Here is a 20,405-nt window from a genome sequence, read left to right as displayed (position 1 = left end):
GGTGAGTGGGACCTGGCCCCTTCCAGCCTTCACCCCTCAGGTTCCTGCTCTCAATCATGCAAATGGCTCTTGCTCTCACCCTTTGCTCCAACACAGTAGGGGAACCACAGCTCAGGGGTTCAGCATAACCTCTACCACCATCCCCTACCCCTGTCCCAGCAGCCACCACCAGCATGTAAGACAAAGCATTTTATTGACAGCTACACATAACTCTTTTTTTCCGCCCCCCCCTCCCCTTCACTTAAAATTGCTATTATTTATGTACATAGTGCTCCCCTGCCAGAGAACACCCAACTATTTACAGGCTATTTACAGATACAGGGCTAGCAGCTCTTCAGTATCTCCTCCAGCTTGAGCATGTCCATGGGGGTGACTTTGGCAACCTCAAAGAAGACCCTGAAAGGAACCACATTGGCTTAGAGCTCAGCCACAGCCCTGACACCCATCCACCAGGGCCCCCAGCTCTCTGCAGCACCCAAGGGTATGTGCGGGTAGTGCCACCCTCCGTGGAGGGGACAGGCATGAGGCAGAGCCCTGTGATGCTCACCTGTGCGAGTACTTGGTGCGCACAGCCTTCAGCTTGTCATGGGGCTGGTATGTGAGCAGGAAATTCAGCCTCTTCACCAGGGGATGCAGGTCCTGGGAGCGGTACCCACTGTAGTACTCCAGCGTGGGGGTCTGCAAAGGGACAACGGGGCTGAGCTGGGTCTTCAGTGATGGTACAGCCATCATCTTCCCTCTCCAGCCCCCCAAATCTGGGCATAACCTCAGTGCATCACCCCTGCACACCAGCTGATCCACTCCTGCACCCCCATGGTGCCTCCCAGGGTACCTCAGCAGGGACAGCAGGTTGGGCAGGTGCTTACCCAGCCACCAAGGTTCTTCATGGTGAGTGCCAGCAGCAGGCAGCTGGCAGCCAGCTTCGAGGGGCTCTCCCGGGCGTAGTCATACTCCTGCAGGGTCATCTCACAGAGGAAGCGGGCGAGCGTCAGTGTCTCCATGGTGGCACGGGCACACTACAGCCAGGCAGGCAGGGAAAGGCTTAGCCTTTTGAGAAACACTGCTCCCCTCCAACCTAGTATCTAGTGCTGCCCCTGGGGCACAAGACACAGATCCCACAGCCCCAGCCTGTCACAGACCAGCATCCTCACCCCTCAACCCTGTTGGGGGAGTCCTGGCTAAGCCCTCCTTGCTGCCAGCTGGGAGTCCAGGGCCCTGGGGATTCACATCACCGCCCCAGGGAGCCAACACAAGGGCTGCTTGGAGGTACCTTGACACCAGCCCACCCTCCTGCTGCACCCACCTTGGCAAAGCGTCGCAGGAACCGGTAGGGGATGGGAATGTTGATGTCAAACTTGAGGGTGCTGAGGATGCTCATCTCCATAGCAATGAGCTCTTCCCGCTTGTAGGCGTCATCGCAGATGTAGAGGAAGTCATCCACGCATGGTGGGCACCGCTCCTGCCAGGGCACAACTGCTCAGCACCCTAGCAGGGGCTCATCCTGACAACACTCAGGAAATCCTATCAGTCTGCGGGCCCTGTAAGGGCTCATGCCCTACCAGACCTTGAAAGGACTGTTACAATATCCAGTGGGGCTTGTGTGTTGTCTATACTGCCCCAGCCCTTAGCCCTAATTCCAAGCCTTGCTTGCACGAGGTGAACTCAGCTGTCCTGGTGGTGTCTGCAGACCAGTGAGGAGCCAGGTCTTCAGCGACACCAGGAGACAGGATCCAGCCCACCATGACTGCATTTGCAGCCCTTGGGATAAGAAGGAGTAACATGAGGACAGACATGCCACCCCAGCAGCTCTCAGGGCAGTGGTCTGGCACCGTGTGGACCTGGCCTTCTCCAATAACCCATGGGGACCAGAGAGGCACAGCCCCCCTCTGCCTCAGCACCCCAAGACAACGCACAAGGAGTCACCTCAAATTTGGAGGCGATGAGGATGGCGGTGGAGCCGATGAGCTGCAGCTTGTCCCTCATGCTCACCACCTCCACCAGGTAGTGGTCCACCAGCTTCACAGCCAGGTACAGAGTCTCATGGTTCAGCTCAAAGTTCTCCTGCAAGGATGTGGGCAGGGGGACAGGAGGGGGTGTCAGGCAGAAGCTCGTTCTGCCTGGCCACCCCAGCTTCCCTCACAGGGGCCAGAGGTGCCCATGGGTCTAGGTTCGGAGGGAGGGATGCAGGCTCATCCCCAGCCTGGGAAGGGTGAAGTTCAGCTCTGCACTGGGGACACTCACAAGAGCCTCTACCGGTGTACTGAGGTCCCACACACCAAAGGCAGAGCGGGGGCTGCTCTGCAGAAGGCCATGCCCCCCTCCCCATGCCCACGTACCTGTACCTCCACCATCCAGTCCACCAGGATGGCACGCATGTCCCCACTGATGTCTGGCTGCTTTGCCATGTAGTCAGGGAGCATGAATTTTTCCTGCCAAGGTACCAGCTGTCAGGGACTCACCAGACACCACCACCCTCAAACAAGCCCCCTCCCGCCCCATGCAGGCCCCTGCCAGGAGCTCAGAACCTCTGGGCAAGCAGGTGGCCCTGTCCACACAGGGCCCAGACAGGGCTGCCACCCCCTGGCCAGGCATCACCCACCTCTCTTTCCCGCATGTATTCAAAGATCTCCTTGGCATACTCTGCACTGGCATAGGGGTCACCCAGCTGCTCCTTGTCTATGTCCTCCACAGCTGGCAGCTGGTGGGATGAAGGAGGCAGCTGTAAGGGGGAGGCTCTGATCTCTGTGGGTGCTGGTCACCCCTTCAGGGCAAGGCTGCTGCACCTCTGTACGCCCTTCCCCATCTGCCCCCATCACCATGCAGCCCCCACCCCCACTCTTGCCCATGGGAGATCTTTTGAAGGAAGAAGGTGGGAGGGGTTTACCCCCCTCCCCAGCTTCCCATCACACTGGCCCAAGTATCTCTGAGGTCCAAAGCACTGCCTGGTGCTCCGGTATCACCAGTGGCAGCCATAGACCATCAGGATGAGACTGGGGGCCAGGCTGCAGTCCAGGGTCCCTGTCCTCTCCTTGGAGGGCTTTAGTACCTGTGCAGGCACCAGCTCCTCCGGCACAGGATCCTCCTTGGACTCTGTAGGAGCCTCTGTCGTGGGAGTTTTCTTCATTGACCTGGACAGGACAAGAGCATAAATCATTGCTGGGAGGAGGCCACATCTGTCTGAAATGGGTTCTCCAGAGCCCCTTGCTGCTTCAGGAAGTGCTAAACAACCACTAAAATATCCCCATAGAGACTCTCAGAATCATTTAGGTTGGAAAAGAGCTTTAAGATCAAGTCCAACCATAAACCTAACACTGCCAAGCAAGTCCACCACTAAACCATGTCCCTAAGCACCCTGTCTACACGTCTTCTAAATACCTCCAGGGATGGTGACTCAACCACTTCCCTGGGCAGCCTGTTCCAATGCTTGACAACCCTTTCAGTGAACATACTTTTCCTAATATCCAATCCAAACCTCCCATGGCGCAACCTGGGGCCTTGTTATCTACTGTCTGCCCTCCCCATCTGGTTCCATTGGCCAAAGGAAGCCCCCACCACTGCTAGTTCTTCCCCATGGGACAGGTTTGCAGGTGCTGGCCCTGCAGCATCCCCCCTGCCCCAGCACCTGTCCCCATCTCCATCTCCCCTGGCTACTCACTTTTTCAGGTTGATCTCGTTGTTCTTGGCAACCCCCAGTGCAGCATGGGCCCTCTGTGCCTTGTGTGGTGCCACTTTCACAGCCTCCTTCTTCCCTGCCACCACCTGGTTCTTGTGAGCCTGTTTGGGTGAGAATGGGGATATACAGAGGGGTACACAGAGGGAAGCAAGGTGTGCCCTGCAGGGAGACCTGTCATCCTGCTGACAGGGCATGGGACACCCCCCACTCTGTGTGCTGGAGGGGATACCCAGCCCCACTCCCATGGGGGACTCACAGGGGGCACCAAAGCCCCTGCACCCACAGCAGCACTCACATTGGTAATGTCGCCAAACGCCGACCTCTTCTTGGGCCCACCCTGGGGTGAGGATGGAGATCTCTTGGCCTGACAGCTCTCCTCCTGCAATAGAGGCTGTTTGAAGATGGGGGGCCAGCTGCCTCACAGGAGCCCCCCACACCCCTTGCCTGGCTTGGGACTCACCTTCTCAGGGTTGGGATTTGCTGCAGCAGGGCCCACCTTGCCCGCTCGGGACTGCTTGGTGCTCAGCATCTTGGCGTTGCGTGGCAACGGCATCTTCTCCCTCTGCCTCTACAAGCAAGCTGGGAGCAGAGCAGGGCTTGATGCAGGCAGCTGCCTGCCCCCAGAGACACCCTCAAGGGCTAGGAGCAGAACCATGGGGCACTCCTCCCTCCTGGGGGGTACTGCAGCAGGGACGGACTCCAAGCCCCTCCCTGAGCACGGCAGGCGCATGGTGGCCTGAGACAACGCCAGGGAGGGTGCAGGTCTGGCTAGGAGCGTGGGGAAGGGCTGGCGTGCTCTTCCCAGGGGAAAGGGGGGACATGGAGCCCCACGATCCCCACCAAAAGGGCCCTGCTAGGAGCAGGGGCGGGGGAGGGGGGAGAGGGGCAGTTTCCAGCTCCCTGCATCCCAGAGAAGGATGTAAGGGCTCCCACTCCCTTACTCCTCCCCCACCGCCACAACACCCGGTGTGGAAAGTAGGCTCAGGGGTACCTCGGCACCCCAGGGGAGTGGGACCTCCCGCGACAGGGGTCTCCACCCCTGCCAGCCCCCTAGGCACTGGGGAACGGGCATACGGGTGGGGAGCAGGGAATCGTCACCCTCGGGGGAGGGAAGGGCAAAGCATTCAGGAGGCCCCCACTCAGCAGCCGCCCCCCCAAGTGCGAGCCCCGGAGGAGCCGGAGCCCCCTACTCACCTGCGCCGCCGCCCCGCAGCCGGCCCCGGCTCTTTTGAAAGTAGCAGTTCGGCAGCGGCCGGCCAGCACTGGCCGAGCGTCGCCCAATCAGGGCGCGGGGCGGTGCCAGGCGGCGGCCAATCGGCGAGCGGGTAGAGATGCGGTTTCTAAGGGGCAGGGCGGCAAGGTTTAAAATTCAGCCCCGGCGACCAATAGAAGAGCGAACTTGCAGCGGGGGCGGGGCGGGCTGGCCGGCCGAGGCGGGTGGTGATTGGTGTGACGGATTGCCGTTTAAATCCGTCTCGCTGGGGCCGCTGGGGAGGGTGTCATGGCAGCCAGCAGGCAAGGCATGGTGCCGGTAGAGGAGCGGCCACTCCTCCGCCACCCCCTACCATGGCCTGGTGGGACCCGGAGCTCCGGGGGAGCAGCCCCGGCTCTCCCGCCCTTCATGGGGGGGATGGAGCGACGTCCACAGGCCTCTGGGCCTAGCGCCCCCGCAGGGGCCTTGGCCCCGGCCTGCTGCCTGCTTCCTCTGCCCGCAGCCAGGGCAGTGGGTCACCCCCTGTGCCCCCCCCCCCCCCCCGACACTGGGGCTGCCCTTTCTCACCGGGTTGGGGGGTCTTTGGTTTGGGGGGCAGGGTGTACCCTGGGCTGGCCAAGCAGCTCCTGTGACCTGGTGTCACGAATGGAAGATTTAGATTGCTTAAAGGGGTTTTAACGTGATGTCATAAAAGCACAATTTAACAAAGTTTGATGGCAAAGTTCGCTCTGTTGCTGTGCTGCGCAGTTATTTGAACAATGATTCAAAAGGACCAAGGCAGAGTCAAAAGTTACCAAGGCACAAATCAAGAGTTACCATGCTAGAAGGTTATGTGTGATGTCGGTCGCTCACCAAAGATCTGCTGTTGGTAAAAGGTCTCTCTGCCTCGAGGAGCAACCTTGAGAGGCGTACCAGCTCAAGGGGAGATTACCAGCCACGCTGCCTAGCAGGGAGAGCTCAAAGGAGGCTCACTCAGGCTGCCATATTTATGGGATAAAGTGGTTGGCTCATAGTCAAGTTACATGCGATGGGAAAGGTATGCACGAGACTCCTTGTACCCACAACTAACTTTGCTCCTTGATAAATGGGTCTTGGAAAAGCCACACACTATTCATGTGTTAATTACATGATCGGTGTTCCAAGCTCATAGGCTTTGATGCTCATTGTGTCACCCTGCTCCTTTGCGGGTTTTCAGAGAACTGATTGAAACTAGAGGAGTTGTTGACCTGGCTATGGCTCAGGCCTTTACCTCCTTTGGACCCTGAACCAAACTACTGCGAGTGTGGTTAAGGGGTCGAGCACATCCGTCACGCCCAGCCAGGCAGGGATGGCACCAGCAGCCACCAGTTCATCCCTGTTGGTTGAGCTCTGAGGGCTACAACCTGCTGCTGCAGACACAGCCTCAAACGGGGCATGAGTGGGTGCTGTTTAATATGCTGGCCAGGGAGAAAGCCTTTTGCCCCAAGAAGCCCTTGCATCATGGCTGGGGGAAGGGGTCTGTCCCTCTTGCCTCCTCCCCTGCCCTCTGCTCCTGCCTGCTGGGCTTGGGGGATGCAGGAGGGTCCATCCTGGGCTCTTCCACCGGCTCATTTGCTCTCAGAGGATTTCTGCTTTTCATCCCCAGCTGAGATCAGAAAGAGGTGGGGTTGACCTCTGCAGTGAGGAGCCCCCAGCCAGTCACCCCCTCCAGTGTCTTGTTTTCTGGAAGGAGGAAGGAGGTGTTGAGTAACATCTGTGTCATAGCTGGCCATGACAAGTGCTGGGGGAGCAGGGGTGGCAGTGGCTGTCGGGGGACAGAACTAATCCCTGCCTGCAGCCCCAGGGTGGGAGGCACCCACCCCATGCCCATCACCTGAACTCAACTGGGGAATGCTGAGCTGGGCTGGTGGGAGGAAAAGGTGGCTCCAAGGGCAGGAGCTGCCCTGCTCGTACGGGGTGGTTGTTACTGGGCCCGCACACCATCTGAGTTGCTCCTGTCATCCCAGAGGCTTTGGGAATGCTCTGACCTGATCCCCATTCCCTTGGGGCCTGGGATGGCAGGTGGCACATGTGCCACCTGTTGTGCAGAGGTCCCTTCCCCTCTCCAGCTCTTGGGGGCTTTTGGCACTGCACCAAGCTTCAGGCTTAAAGGACCGGCCCCCCCCCCGCTAGTCAAGGTAAGCTCAGCAGAGCTCAGCGCTGCAGCAGAGGAGAGCTTCCCCCAGCTGGCACATTCCCAGCAAAACCTTCCAGATCCCTAAGTTTAACCCAAGGAAATCCTTTGGGATAATCCCACACCCATGTGCCACTGTTGCTGGTGGAGCTGATGAATCCCCTTGCTAGGGAAACATCCCGGTGCCAGCATCTGAGGGGACTTAAACCTGCTGCCCAGGGGCCATGCGGGCAGGATCAGTCCTTTCTCCTTGCTGACAGGTGGGGCAGCTTGGGCCGTGTACAGGCAGCTCTGCCACATCTCTAGCAGAAAGAACTGGGGCTGTTGACAGCCAGGAGCAGCAGAACAGATTTGGGGTGTGGCATGGGTGAGGGGTGCTTGCAGGGCTGGCAGGGGTTTAAACCTGGGTCCCACAGATCTCAGGTACCTTCAGGCCCCAAAACCAGTCAGGGCTGCTGCAGCTCCAGCCCATCTTGTTTCTTCCTTGGCCACTTGTCCTCTCCAGCCCCAGCTCCCCCAGTGCCACCACTGCCGTCCGTGGCCTGGGAGCTCCCTGAGGTTCACTCACCATCAGTGTGGAATCCAGGTGTCTGCCTCTCCTTGTGCATGTTGGGGCAGCACATACTCCAGCCAAAAATACAAGTTGGGTGCATACTCACCAGGCAGAGCTGGGGCACATCCCACTGCCGATGGAAACATGGTGCATCAGCCTGTGGGATAAGATCCTCAGCCAAAAACCCCCATCCAAGTCTGCCTGTGGCTCTGCAGGGGCTTGGGCAAGCTGCCCACTTTGGGATGGGTCTGCATCTGCCCGTCCTGCTCAGGCTTGGCAGGGGGAAGCCGGCTTTTCCAGTCCCCACAGCGCTGCCGTGCTGGTGCTCCTCGGGAGGCTTTTGGGAAGCCTGGCCCCACTGCAGGGGCTGCGGCTTGCACCACACATGCCAAAATCCCACCTGGCCATCGGGGGGTATTGGAGGAAAGATGGGGCGAACAAGAAGTGGACCCTGCAAGGTGAATGCTGTGGGTCTGCAGCAGGAGCTGTGTCAGCTGTCCAAGCATGGAGGCAAGTCGGTGGTCTCAGTCCTGCCTGGCATCTAAGGATGCTGGGGGCCGGTTTGAGGTGAGACCCTCCCAAACTTTCCTTAGGCTCTGGCATCCCTCAGCAACCCCCCAAATCAGGCAGGATGCCAGTCCTTGGCCCCCCTAATTGGAGCAGGAGTGCAAGGCTGCTGCATTGCCATGACACTCAGCTCTGTACCAGGAGAGCATCCACCACAGGACCACAGAGATAGGGCTGGTGCCTCCCTGGCCCCTGGCAGACCACCAATGCCAGCAGCTGGGTTAAAGGGTGCACTGATGTCCCCCACAGCCCACTCTGGCTGCACCCAGCCTAGGCACTTCTTACACTGTGGTGGATAGAAAAATAGACCCCACTATGTGCTAGCTCAAGAGCATCGGTGCCTGGAGCGTCCCTATCGTGAGAAGAGCTGGGTCACTGCTTCCATCCAGCCCCTTCCCATAGCACTACAGAGCCCACACTGCCTTTTGCAGCTGGAGCAGCCGCCAGACCCTGCCTGGCTCCCTGGCACCGTGGGGCTGCCAAGAAGCCCCTCTGCATGGCATCTGGGGACATTTGCTCCAGGGTTGCTTACCAGACAGAGAGCCTCAGGCTCAAGAGAAGGAGCAAGGGCAGGGAAGAGTCGTTCATGGGATCCACATGGACTGCTTTGCCCCCCTTTCCCTTCCCCAGGCTAAACCTTATCCTTTCCCATGCTAAAACAGGCCCAACTTGTTGCTCCCCATGGCCCAGCGCCAGAAACACCAGCAAGAGGCAAGGAGCTGATCTGCACAGGGAGGGCTGAGCTTTGCCGCTTCCTTTTTCCTCCCTTCTCACTATTAATGGCAGAGGTCAGGGAGGGACATTGCATCTATGAGCTGTTGCATTTATTTACTGGAAAAAGCCCCAGCAAGTTAACCCCGGGGCTCTCTTGCCAGCGGGGGAAGCATGAAGGAAAGCACAGAGCAATGCAGGGTGACAGAGCTCCTGAATGCCCACGGGGAGGTGAGAGCCAGCACTGTGCCAAGCTGCCAGCTGCCCCAGACCCGGGGTGCAGCTCCCCTGGGGATACCAGGGCTGCAAGGCACGCAGCATGGTAGGGCTGTGCGGGGTGATGCTTGTGGTGCTCTCCCACCCGCTCTGCCTGCATCCTCCCCGCATCCTGGCCATTTCTGCATCTCTGCCACTGGCATGCTGCCTGAGTGCTGGGGGGGTGTTGCAGCACCAGTGGTGGAAGCCAGCATCCAAGAAGAAACAGGCGCAAACAGCTTGGGAAGGCTCAGGGTGGGCTCAGTGTGGCTGAGCAGGGTTAAGTACTAGAGCCAGCCGATGCGAGCCGAGAATGGGGAGGTTAGCTTAGGGTTAGCAGCGTGTTTGTGGCAAAGGAGCCAGCGGCCCCATGAGCCATCCTGCAGCCCCTCATCACACCCAGGGACCACATCTTACCCCCAGGGTTAGAGGTTTCCAGGCTGGTGGAGCGGTGGGTTGATGGCCACACTGGGGCTGCCATGGTGCTGCTGCCACTCAGGATGCCCACTCGCCCCAAGGAGCCCAAACTCTTGTGTATCTCCAATGTCAGATCCCACTTAGCCTCTGCTCCCTGCTGCTTTCTGGCCATTTTCTTCCAGTTCTTACTTGGTGGCTGATTTGATCTTGTGGATGGCATATGGGCTTGACTCCTTGGGCATCCAGATCTCCTCCCCGACACGGCCCTGGTGCTCCACTGCTCCCTCCATGGCTGCCGTCAGCTCAGGGCTGAAGATGCTGTCAGTGGCCCGGTAGGTGCGGGTGAGGCGGCGGAAGGAGGAGTCCGAGGAGCTGTCGTCAGGAAGGTCTTCATCCTGCTCATCCTGCAGCTTGGTCCTGCTCAGCTCCGAGCTGCTCCCCAGCTCTGGGTCTTTGAGAGCCTCCCCCACCTCCTGGAGGAAAGTTGTTTTGGGGCTGATGATGCACAGCAGAACCATGAGGCCTCCTGAGACCCCACAAAGAAAGTAGAGGCCAACTTTCTCTGGGACACCTGGGGGCGAGGAGCAGAGAGACACCAGGGTACAAATCGCCTCTGCAGCCTGCAGGGTAGCAGTGCCTGGAAAACCCCCTCTGCCGGGCATATGGGAGGAAAGAGAAGGTAGCAGGGATGCCCTCAGCACCTAGGACAGACCCTGCCCCAGTGTTCGTGGGACTGTCACCCAGAGCCTCATCAGCACCCACCAGTGTCCCAAAATGCCCCTTTCCCCATAGGAAATCCCCACTGGAATGTGGGGTAGGCAGCACAGGGGGAGGAATCATCTCGCCAGGGATTTAAACGAGTAATTTCCTCTGGCAAGGGAAATTTTTGCCCGCAGAGAGGTGCTCTCCATTAGTGCCCCTGCAGACAGGGCAGGAAGGAAGGAGACCCAGTGGGTAATGCAGCCAGTTGGAGAAGAAAGATCCGTGAGCAGGACTGCAGCAGCACCACAACTGCCAATGCTGTGGGACCTCAGGGCTTTTTCAACCTCCAAGTTCCCACCCTATGTGGCCCCCCTCAAACCCAGCATGGGCACTTGGTGCCCTCCTCCTTTGTGGGTCTGCTGACTGTTCCAGAGAGGTCTGGGGTCTGGCTGCCTCTGAGCCGAGCCCCGGGCTGAGCAGGGGCCATCACGGGACCTGAGCCACCCTCCCAAGCCCGTCCCACTCCCTGGGGTGCTGCGTGAGAGCCGGGGAGGGCACGTACCCCAAAGGTGGGCAAAAGCTGCCAGAGAGCTAGTAAAAATCATCCGGTCTTCCCGGAGCCTGGAGAACCTGGGCCCTTTGTACCAGCCACCTGCAGCGAACAAGGGGATGTGGGCTGAGACACAAGGTGCTCCCCAGTGCTCCGCTGCCCAACTGCCTGCCCCTGCCTGCCTCCTTCCCCACAACACACTCCTTCCTTCCTGCACAAGCGCTTCTCTGCCCATGGGGATGCTCCCCTGCAGGTCTTCCTCTCCCCTGCTCCCAGCAGACCACATCTCCAGCCCCTCAGTCATGGGCACTGACCAATGGGTGGCTTCAGCCATGGGACAGTGATGCTGGGAAGGAGCTGCAGGGCTCATGCCAGCAGTGGGTACCATGGACACAGACAGGCCATGGAAGGTGTGGTTCACCCAGGCATGGAAATGATGCCGCACCGCTTTTGGTGCAGCCTCCCCACCACGTTACCGTGCATGTAGTCCGAGAGCAGGAAGGGGTCCGAGGTGTCAGGGCCCACCTCCTCCAGCAGCTGCTTGGGTACTGCAAGGAGAGTACACACCGAGCATCACCACCCTGCTCATCCTCAGCAGCCCCCGCCTCCCCAGGAAGCCCTGCACCCCTGCCTGCATAGCACGGCATGGGCATAGCAGAGGCTCAGCCAGTGGCACCCATGCCCCCAGCCCTGTGGGTGGCTCTCACCGCAGGTGTAGGAGACTCGCAGCTGTTTCTTTGTGCCAGGGAGGCACGGGTCCCCAAAGGTGGCCCGGTCAGCAGTCACAGTGCAGTTCCCCTTGCGGTGGCACTTCTTGGACACCCTCCGCAGGGCGTCTGGAGCCAAGCACTCTGCAAAGACATGGGGCATGGACCCACGGGCAGACCTGCCTGCCCTGCTCACTGGGCACCAGCCAGCTGGGGCCAAGGGGCACAGGTACAGCCCCATGTCATACTTGTGCCATGCTCTCTGCATGGCTTCTGGCCCCATTTCTGGCTTGAACCTTTCTGATGTACCTATATGGGGTCCCCCAGTGTTCAGGGCATCACACTCTGGTTTGCCCCGCAGGAATCGTCCGTAATTTGCAGAATAAATGGCCAGGATGGATTTTGGTCGGCACTGCAGTCTCAGCTTGTCATTCTCACACACTGTCTTGACCCGATGGTTCCCTGGGGAGTGACACCGCAGAGTGTCCCAACGCATCCCGAATCACCCGCAGCCCCCTCCTCCCTTAGCCCAGCTGAGGCTCTGAGAGCTGCCAAAGGCTGTGAGATACAGGAGCAGCTCAGCTCCCCTCTCTGCCCCCTTGTGAGCAGCCGAGGTCAGGGAAGAGCCCACACAGTGTTGCCCAGACCCCGCTCCACCTCACCTGGCCGGCACTTGTAGGAAGCAATGAGGTACTTGTGTGTCCCGGGGCACGGGTCCGGCCCAAAGACTTGGCTGTGCACCAAGAACTGGCACCACTGCTGGTCCTGGCACTCAGCCAGCAGCTTCTGGAGAGCAAAGCGGGACAGATGTGAAGATGGGTGAGGAGTCCTGGGGCTGTTCTCATCTCCTTTCCCTCGGTGCCATCACCAGGCTCAGGGAAATGGCCTCTCACCCCGCAGAAGTGTCCTATGGCTGCTCATGCCCCCTGCCCCGCCACCGCAGTCACCCTGCTTCATGTGTCGGTTCCTGAATCAAGTTCCTGCCCTGCACCCACAGAGAGCTGTGTGCCAGCACACGTCTGCCAGTACCTGTGCCGGCACGCATGCCAGCACCGCACGCCAGCACCGCACCACACCACGCGTGTGCAACACCTGTGCAGGCGTGCACGCTAACCCAGCCCCCTGCAACACCTGTGCAGGCGTGCACAGCGACGCGGCTCCGTGCACTCACGCCCACGCCAGCAGGGCTCCCTGCAATGCACACGCGCGGCCACAAGATGGGGACGAGGGTTCGCACCACCGGGCTGCTCGGGCAGCGTCCCCGCTGGGGACCGGGCTGGCCTCTGCCGCCGCCCGCTCTCCCTCCCAGCCCACGGCGGCCCGGAGCGACGCTGCCGAACCCCCGGGCGGCCGAGCCGGGCCCGCGGCTCCGGCTGAGATCTCCCGGGCGGCCCGGGCGTGGGCTGGCCGTGGGGCTGCGGCTCCCGGCCCCCACCATCCCCCTGGGACCCTGGGCATGCTGCAAGCCCCAGCAGCAGCAAGCCCACAGACTGAGCAGAGGCTGCTGCCGGCGTGGGCGGGGGGGGGGCGGGCACCGCTTGTTCCCGACCCTCGCTGCCGCCCTTCTGGGAAATCGCCCTGCGACTCGGGCCCTGGGATCCCAGCTCCTGAGAGGGTGGAGCCCCTTTTCATCTCTCCTTCCCCTCCGCTGTCCCTGTCCCCTCCAGCCCAGCACAGGACTGAGCCTCCTCCTGGTCTTCACTGGCTGCCAGAAGTGAAACTTGAGGAGGAAATGCAATTAATCTCTCTGCTCGGGTTTTGCCTAAACAGAGCTGAACATCAGCAGCAGCCTTGCTCTCTGCTCCCCAGACGTCCCTTCTCCTCCAACAGCAGCCTCCAGGCAGCGGGGAACCCAGCCCCGAGCGATCGTGGTCCCGTGGGTGGAGTGCCTTCATCTTGCTGCAAACCTGAGCCGCACAGATCCTGCTCACAGACTTGCCCTTTAGTCTCCAAACGTCTGTGCTGGGCTGTATCCTCCATCCTGCGCTTGACACACAAGCTCTGGGGACCCTGACCTGTGTTTGCAGGGTGGTTTGCGGGGCCAGCTTGGTGCCACGGCAGCACGGCCTGGCTCGGCGCTTGCAGAGCTCCTGGGACATGCGAGATGCCGGGAGGGGATCTGCGGCTGGAGCAGGACTGAGCAGCAAAGCCTCACGAGCTCCCAGAGCAGGGAACTGGCCCCTCAGCTCTTGTTCCTCTTCTCCAGCTCCATGTTCCCCTTCCCCACAGGCAGCTGCATGCAGCTGGGTTTGCTGCGGTTTTGCCCCAGCCCTAGCAAGGAGCTGGAACAAGAATAGAAGAGTAGCATGTGAAACCCTGTCCCCATTGAGGGACCCTCCTGCCAGCCCCCCACCATGCGTCCCAGCTGCCCTGGGTTTGTCAGAGCCCTGTGACCAGGAGGTAGAAGTGGGTACGGTTCGGGCGTGCTATGTCCAGCACTGCACAGCACATGGCCCATCTCACCCACCCTCCTGCAGCAGCCGGTGGGTGCGGCATCTCCCCAGCCATGGGTAGAGCTGAGTAGCTGCACCAGGGCTTTGCAGCTGGGGCCAAGGAGCATTGCCCAGCTGAGCAGGACTCTGGAAAAGGCAGCGACCAGGCTCCTGTGAGTACAAGGCCAGCTCCAGCCCCAGGCGCTCCTGCAGGAGGAGGGGCTCATGGGTGAGCGCAACCCCTGGGAGACCGGGCTGCAGCGTTCAGCAAGGTTGAAGTTGCTGAGAACTGGAGGAATTTGGCGGGCAAAGGACATGTACTTGAGGCTTTGCAGAATGAGCATCATTGCTCTTCTTGCTTCCTCCAAGGTGACTGCTATGATGCCTGGACAAGACTGCTGCCAGCTGCAACAGCTGATCTGGTCCAAGGCATCCCAAGGCCATGGATGCTGAGGCCAGCCGTGCCAGCGTGGAGAGCCAGAAATCAGGGTAAAGCTGCAGGATGCCAGGGGATGACATCCCTCCCAGCTCCTCTGCCCCATTCCTCAAGCTGCTCATGATGTCTCATTTGTGGCGCCAGTGGAGGGCTGATGTCCTCACCGGGCAGAGGGTTTTCCCCCAAACACAAAGAGGAATCAAGCACAGCCGCAGCACAGAGCAGGCTGTGGGGCTTTTGGAGCAGCCTGGCAAGCACTTCCTCCAGCCAGGCATCAGCTTTGGAGAGGTCTCTTCCCTTACACCAGCCCCTGCCTTCCTCCCATCTCCCTGTGCTGGCTACTGTGATCAACAGACCCTCCTTTGGGCCTGCGTCATTAATCTGCTTCTTAGAAGCTGCGAGCACGGATGGGTGCTTCTCCTGGCTGGGGAAGAGCCAAGCTTTGTGCTAACCCCAGGGGATGCACCCGTAGAGCTGAGCGCAGCATTCCTTGTGGGCCCCTGTCCCGCTTCCCCAGCCTGGCACCCTGGCTGCTGCACCCAGCTGCTGGAGCTTTCTCCGCAGAGCCTGCTGTGTCCTGCGGGATTACTCCACAAGCCAGCTCAGGATGCAGCAGTGCCTCCTGCCAGGCTCCTCTGGCAGGGCTGCCCCACCCTGGGACCCACTGCAGAAGGTCTCGTCCACCCTTATCTCCCAAAAATGCTCTGGGAAAAGGACCCCAAGAGTGAATCCCCATGCCGATAGCAGCAGCCTCCCTCGGGGCACAGGGAGGCTGCGCTGCCTGCAGCCACCCAGGCCAAGCAGCCAGCCCAGTGACCTGGGGAAGGAGGGACGTGCAGCCTGGTCCCTTGGGACCCCCTGCCCTTACCAGGTGGGCGGTGGCGGATGTGCACTCGGTGCTCTCCTGGGAGGCATTGCCAGGGCTGGGGCAGAGGTTGGGACTGGGTACACGACGTCCATAGAAGGCGCCGAGGATGCTGATGGTGGTCTTGCGAGGGCAGACGATGAGGAGCTGCTCCCCGTCACAGGTGTGGGCGGTGTGGTTCCTCAGCACCTTGCGCAGGTACCCTGGAAGGGGAGAGCATGGGCAGTGTTCGCTGGAGGAGACAACGGGGCCTTGGCAGTGGCAGTGCTTCAGCTCCTGACAGCTGGTGGCAGTGAGGACGTCCTGGGCTGGGGCACTTATGGGGCAAACAGGACCAGAGCGGGGCTGCAGCAGAGAAGGTGGGCTTGCAGCGAATCTTATACCCAACATTGCAGCCAAGAGGCTGGAAAGCAGCATGGAGTAGCCAAGCTCGTTAGCAAAGGGAAGTGAAAACTGGAGGCAGGACAACAGGTCAGAAAAAACATGTATGGAAGAATCCCATGAGGAGTAGTAAAGGGTTCAGAGAAAATCAGGCATGTTATGGAGACATGGGGATGAGAGAGTAAGGATGAGCCAGAGATGATCACTGGAATCAGGGAGAAGAGGATGCTTTCTGTCACATGATGCTGAGCCATGAGCTGGAGGAGAGAAGGGTCCAGCGGCTGCTGCGAGCTCCTGCAGTTAGCTGGGTTGGTATGGATGGGTGTGAGCCACAAAGTCATCACTGAGTGCAGCTAACCCCAGGTCTCTCTGCTGTTCCAACAGGCACTGACTTGTCTCTCCCTGAATTCCCAGCATGGGGCATTTCTGTCTTTTAATCCTGCCTAGTTTGTGTCCCAAACTACTTACCCTGTTGTTTTCCCTACAAGGAACAGTAAGGTGGGGCTGTCCTGCCCAGCCTTTAAGAGGGTTTAACAGGCAGCTATCAGCTCTGGCTGGTATCAGCTGTGCTGGGTGAGCGAGGAAGCTGTTTTAATAGAAGCTTTGCAAGCTGCCAGGGGTGCTCTGAGCAGGCACCAGTTGCTGGAGGAGGCTGAGGAAACCGGAAAAGCTGACAAAAAATGATGCGTAGGGCCCTAGAGCAGTTTGCATCAGGCTTTTGAATAAAACAAAAGCAAGGGGGAAGCATCATTTTGAGGCTGGGAGGTGGGGACAGGGCAACCCAGTACCTGCCAGGCAGGACCCTGGGCTGCTGGGTGGGTCGCAGACCACATGCCCAGCTGTGGGGTCCTTGGAAGGACTCGCACTCCAGCCCCAGCCCACTGCTGGGGTCCAGAGCAGGACACGCACCCTGTCCCCCAGTCCGTAGGCTGTCAAACTCCCCCAAACCAATACAAGAAGGTGGGAATTCTGGCTCCTAGCCCTGTGCTTCTGCCCCTGTCCCCCCGCAAACTGTTGCCAGGCTCAGCTGCACAAAGGGCCCCTTTCACCTTCCCTCCTGCCACTAGCCCTTTGGCATCCGTGGCCAGCATCCCTCCCCAGGAGATGTCAGCAGACATGGCTGGGAGCTGCTCCCGCTCGGAGTTAATCTTTCCCTTGGACACAGGCAGCTGCTGGCATTTCTCCTTGCAACGATGAGTGAGTGGGAGGGCCAAAGCCTTGTGCAAGTGAGACCTTGCTCACTCCTCTGCGTGCTGGAGGAGAGAGGAAAGGAGAGGCATAGGAGGGTGGATGGGAGCAGGCAAGCTGTTTTAGCCAGATTGGAGATGCAAAGACGCTCCTTGCAGGGCACAGAGCTGGATCAGCCCTTTGGGGTGCGGTGCCAACAAAGAGGCGGGGGCAGGACAAGCCCCATCTTGCCCCTCTCCTCTGGTTGCCCCATATCACCGGACACTGGGGACTGTGAGGGGCATGGGACCCTGCCCAGGCTACAGGCCCCCATCTCCTTCCTCTGCATCCCCTGCAGCAGCTCCACGCCTGTGGCACCAGCCAGGCTCTTGTGCAGGCTCCAGAGCTGCCCGGCGCTTGACTTCTGCCTAGCACCACCTCCAAACCTGCCTGTCCATCCCTGAGAAGGCTGGCGGTGGGGCTGCCCAAAACCCCTGCTGCCAGGCCAGCCCTGGACACAGATGGCTGAGCCAAATCCTGGGGATGGTGGGAGACGAGGGGGAGGAATAGGGGAAGAAATGGGTTTCCCCAAATCCAGCCTGCCTTGCAGCCGGCACCCTCCTCTGCTGCCGTGCTGGCTGGCGGTACTGGCAGTTTGTATTTTAAAACTGAGGCTCAAACAGTGCCACAGGGACAGAAGTTTCTCTATCACACCATTTTGGGGCAGTGAGCAATTGTGAAAATGGGGGGGTGGGGGGTGGGTGAAACCATGGCAAGGAGGCTGCAGGCAGATTTTGTGAGTGATTCTGGTTGCCTGCCTGTGCCGCTGACTCAGTCCCTGATCGTGTGGTTGTGCAGTTAGCTCTGCCCAGATGAAATCACATCCTCTCCGCCCTGCTGTGCTCCGTGGCATTGTGCTGCGCTCTCGCGCTGCCCGGGCCCGGCAGAGCAGAGTGGAAGGTGTGTGTGGCTGTTTCTAGAAGATTCCTCAGAGGAATGGCAGCCCCCAGGCACCCAGTCTGCCTGCACCCGTCCTGACTGTCCCAAGTGCTGGGGCACAAGGGATCCCAAATTTCTGCCTCGGCTACATCTATAAGGCTTACTGGCGCTGCTCCCGGCGAGAGGATCTGGCCCTTGCTGTACCTTGTGGCAGTGCACCCTGCAGCCCCCCAACTCATGGGTGGCTCTGGCTGGGGTCTGAGTAAAGCTTCAGCCCTTCTCTTGCCTCACCTTCTCAGAGCAACAAAGGCTTGCAGGGGAGCCCTGGGTGCTCCAGGAGCCTTCAGCTCCACATACCACTCAGCACCGAAGGCATGAGCATCGTGGCCAGGGGGGGTCTCAGGAAAGCTTGGGGACTGTCTTAAGATTTGGGTTTTTGCATTTCTGCCTCCAAACTGTGCAAGGGAGCGCAGCAGCAGTGGGGGGAGCAGCTCCCTCGTGGGGTATTTGCAGATCCCAGCCCTGCCATGGGGATAAAAAAACCCCAGGGTTTTTGGCAAACTCCCTCTGGCCTGTACTGGTTTGTGCCTTACTTGTCCCTACCCTGCCAACCCAGTTGTCGCTTCGCCCTCCCGTCACACCGGCGCAGTCCCCAGCATCCCTCATCGCCCTGCCTGCGCCCCGACTCACCGGAGAGCTCCGGGCTGGCCTCCAGCCTCACGGCCAGGCAGAGGAGGACCAGGGCTGCTGCTGGCCCCACCGGCCCGGCCATAGCACAACCGCTGCTGGCTCTGCTGTGTCCCACCAGGCAGCCTCCGCTGGTCCGGTCCTCGGTGGCAGCTGGCGCCGGGGCTGGCAGTGCGCGGGGACAATGGCTCGCTTCTCTGCACTGCCAAAGCACTGGGGCCGGGGGGGTGCCTGTGTACCCGCTCTTTGTCTGCTGCCCAGGGCAAGGGGCTGCTCTGGACAGCTGGGACACTCTCAGCGCAGGGACACCTCCCACGGGGAGGGAGGGACATGTTTTCAAAGGCGCTCCATGGCGGGTGAGCGGGTGCCGTGCCTTGGCATTGCTGTCGCTGGCGGAGAAACCGGCAGCCCCTTCCCTCCCACCTCCATTCCCCCCGAACAGAGGGACGGGGCTTGGCGAGGTTTCCAATGTGCCCCCTGCTTTCTCACGGACACGGTGAGGCAGAAATCCGGATACACGTGTGCTGTAATCTTCATCTCAGCAAATGTCCGGCCATTCACCATTTGAGGAGGAACGGAAGGGCTGCCTGCGCTGCCTCCCAAGGCGGCTGTTCCTGCAGAAAAGGCAAACGCCCTCCCTGCATCAAACACCGCGGGCAGGGACCTCTTTGCTGCCGCCCTTCTACCCCCACAGCCTCCGCAGGGCCAGATATTGGGCACTGCGACATGTTGCGAGGAGGGCACCGTGCCATCCCCATGCCCTCCGCCTCGCAGGAGTTAAATCCCTGCCCGCTGCTTCAGCTGACAGCTCAGAGGGAGAGGGAAAGGCAACGGGCAGGAACTGCTCGCTCTGTCCCCAGGCTGAGGTCAGCACAGAAGGCAGCAGCCAGCCGTGCCAGGAGCCGGCGCAGCACCCTGCAGGCTCAGCATCACTCAGGCAGGGACGGCAATAGGGGGGGCCGGGGCGGCAGCAGGGACTGGCACACATCACCCAGGGGTCTGCAGTGGGAGCTGGGTGGGGGGAGCAAGAAGGGCACCAAGCTCATGGTGAGGGTGCTGCCAAGGCCTCGCTTGGCACTTGTGACGCCATTAATTCATCCCTTTTGCTTATGAGAACATCAGGCAAAGGTTCTTGTCCCATCAGGCGGAGTTTCAAGTTGTCTAAAAGCTTTGATGGGGCAGAAAGAAAAAAAATGCCCCCCCAGCCCCTCCCATGCAGCTGCCAGTGTAAGCACTGCTCTGGACTGTGCAGCAGGACCCAGGAGAAACATCTGCCTTGGGAAGACTCCTCTGGGAGCCTGGAAAATCATTTCTCAGCCTAATTGTCTTGGGGTGGATGCTTTCTTATCAGGGTTTGATTATTTTTAGGAAAGTCTGAGCTTACCCAAGCTGGGGGCGGGGCTGAGTCAAGCAATCAGGATCCCCATTTTGTGCAAAGCTCGGTACCAGCTGTGGGGTCCCAAGGTGCGAGATGGGACTTGCCCAAGCGAGGAGTTAAGCCCGTGGGTGCTGGGAAGCCGTTTCCACTGGGATGGCAGCCAGGACGATCTGACGGCAAACGTTTCCCTCCCATCCTGGGGAGGAAAGCAAGCTGGTCATCCTTCCGGCGAAACAGCCCAAATTCCAGGAACGGGGGGGCCCTGCCGGAGGTCAGCTCTGGAGACATCCCTTCCCATCACCCCGCCACGCACTGCCCTGGCTAGGCTGCTGCCAGTGGCGCTCTGGGGTTCCCCGCTGCACCCCGACACGCTCCACCCGCTTTGCTTTCCCTCCTTGGCTGTTTTGCAATCCTTCCTGCCCAGGATCTGCACCCTGGCAGTGCTTGGCCCACTGCAAAGAGCCGGTGGCAGGCGGCCAGGCTGCCCCATTCAGCTTCCCTGCACCCTTGCCCTGCTCAGCCACCGCTCCTTGCAGAGATGGGTGCTCAGATGAGCCCACCTGGGGGTGCCCCCGGGGGTGGTGGGCAGGGAGAGGAGCTGTACCCTCCCTCCTGGCAGC

General features: G+C 60.2%; 2 protein-coding genes across 4 annotated transcripts; both read right to left on the bottom strand.

Moving 5' to 3' along the window:
* Positions 1-58: 58 nt before the first annotated feature.
* CCNB3 (cyclin B3) lies at positions 59-9,622 on the bottom strand. Of its 3 annotated transcripts, none has more exons than XM_029996726.2 (13): positions 9,542-9,622; positions 4,868-7,721; positions 4,134-4,252; positions 3,969-4,064; positions 3,656-3,774; positions 3,047-3,128; positions 2,600-2,698; positions 2,337-2,429; positions 1,924-2,061; positions 1,304-1,459; positions 867-1,016; positions 548-678; positions 59-396 (listed from the first exon to the last, which is right to left on the bottom strand). In XM_029996726.2, the coding sequence occupies exons 3-13, from the start codon at positions 4,224-4,226 to the stop codon at positions 324-326; spliced, it is 1,230 nt and encodes a 409-aa protein (XP_029852586.1). In that variant the 5' UTR covers positions 4,227-4,252; positions 4,868-7,721; positions 9,542-9,622; the 3' UTR covers positions 59-323. The 3 variants fall into 3 exon arrangements, with proteins under 3 accessions (XP_029852586.1, XP_029852587.1, XP_040975147.1); XM_029996727.2 differs by having other exon boundaries at positions 3,969-4,052; XM_041119213.1 differs by lacking the exon at positions 4,868-7,721 and having other exon boundaries at positions 9,542-9,619.
* On the bottom strand, positions 8,966-18,941 carry LOC115333593 (protein eva-1 homolog C-like). Its single transcript, XM_029996725.2, has 8 exons — positions 18,411-18,941; positions 15,237-15,436; positions 12,163-12,286; positions 11,810-11,962; positions 11,501-11,644; positions 11,270-11,341; positions 10,806-10,895; positions 8,966-10,112 (listed from the first exon to the last, which is right to left on the bottom strand). Exons 1-8 carry the CDS (start codon positions 18,490-18,492, stop codon positions 9,727-9,729), a joined length of 1,251 nt encoding a protein of 416 aa, XP_029852585.1. The 5' UTR covers positions 18,493-18,941; the 3' UTR covers positions 8,966-9,726.
* Between the last annotated feature and the right edge of the window lie 1,464 nt (positions 18,942-20,405).

This window comes from Aquila chrysaetos, chromosome 21 (genome assembly GCF_900496995.4).
Source record: "Aquila chrysaetos chrysaetos chromosome 21, bAquChr1.4, whole genome shotgun sequence".
Taxonomy (NCBI): domain Eukaryota; kingdom Metazoa; phylum Chordata; class Aves; order Accipitriformes; family Accipitridae; genus Aquila; species Aquila chrysaetos.
This window is presented reverse-complemented; position numbering and strand designations above follow the sequence as displayed.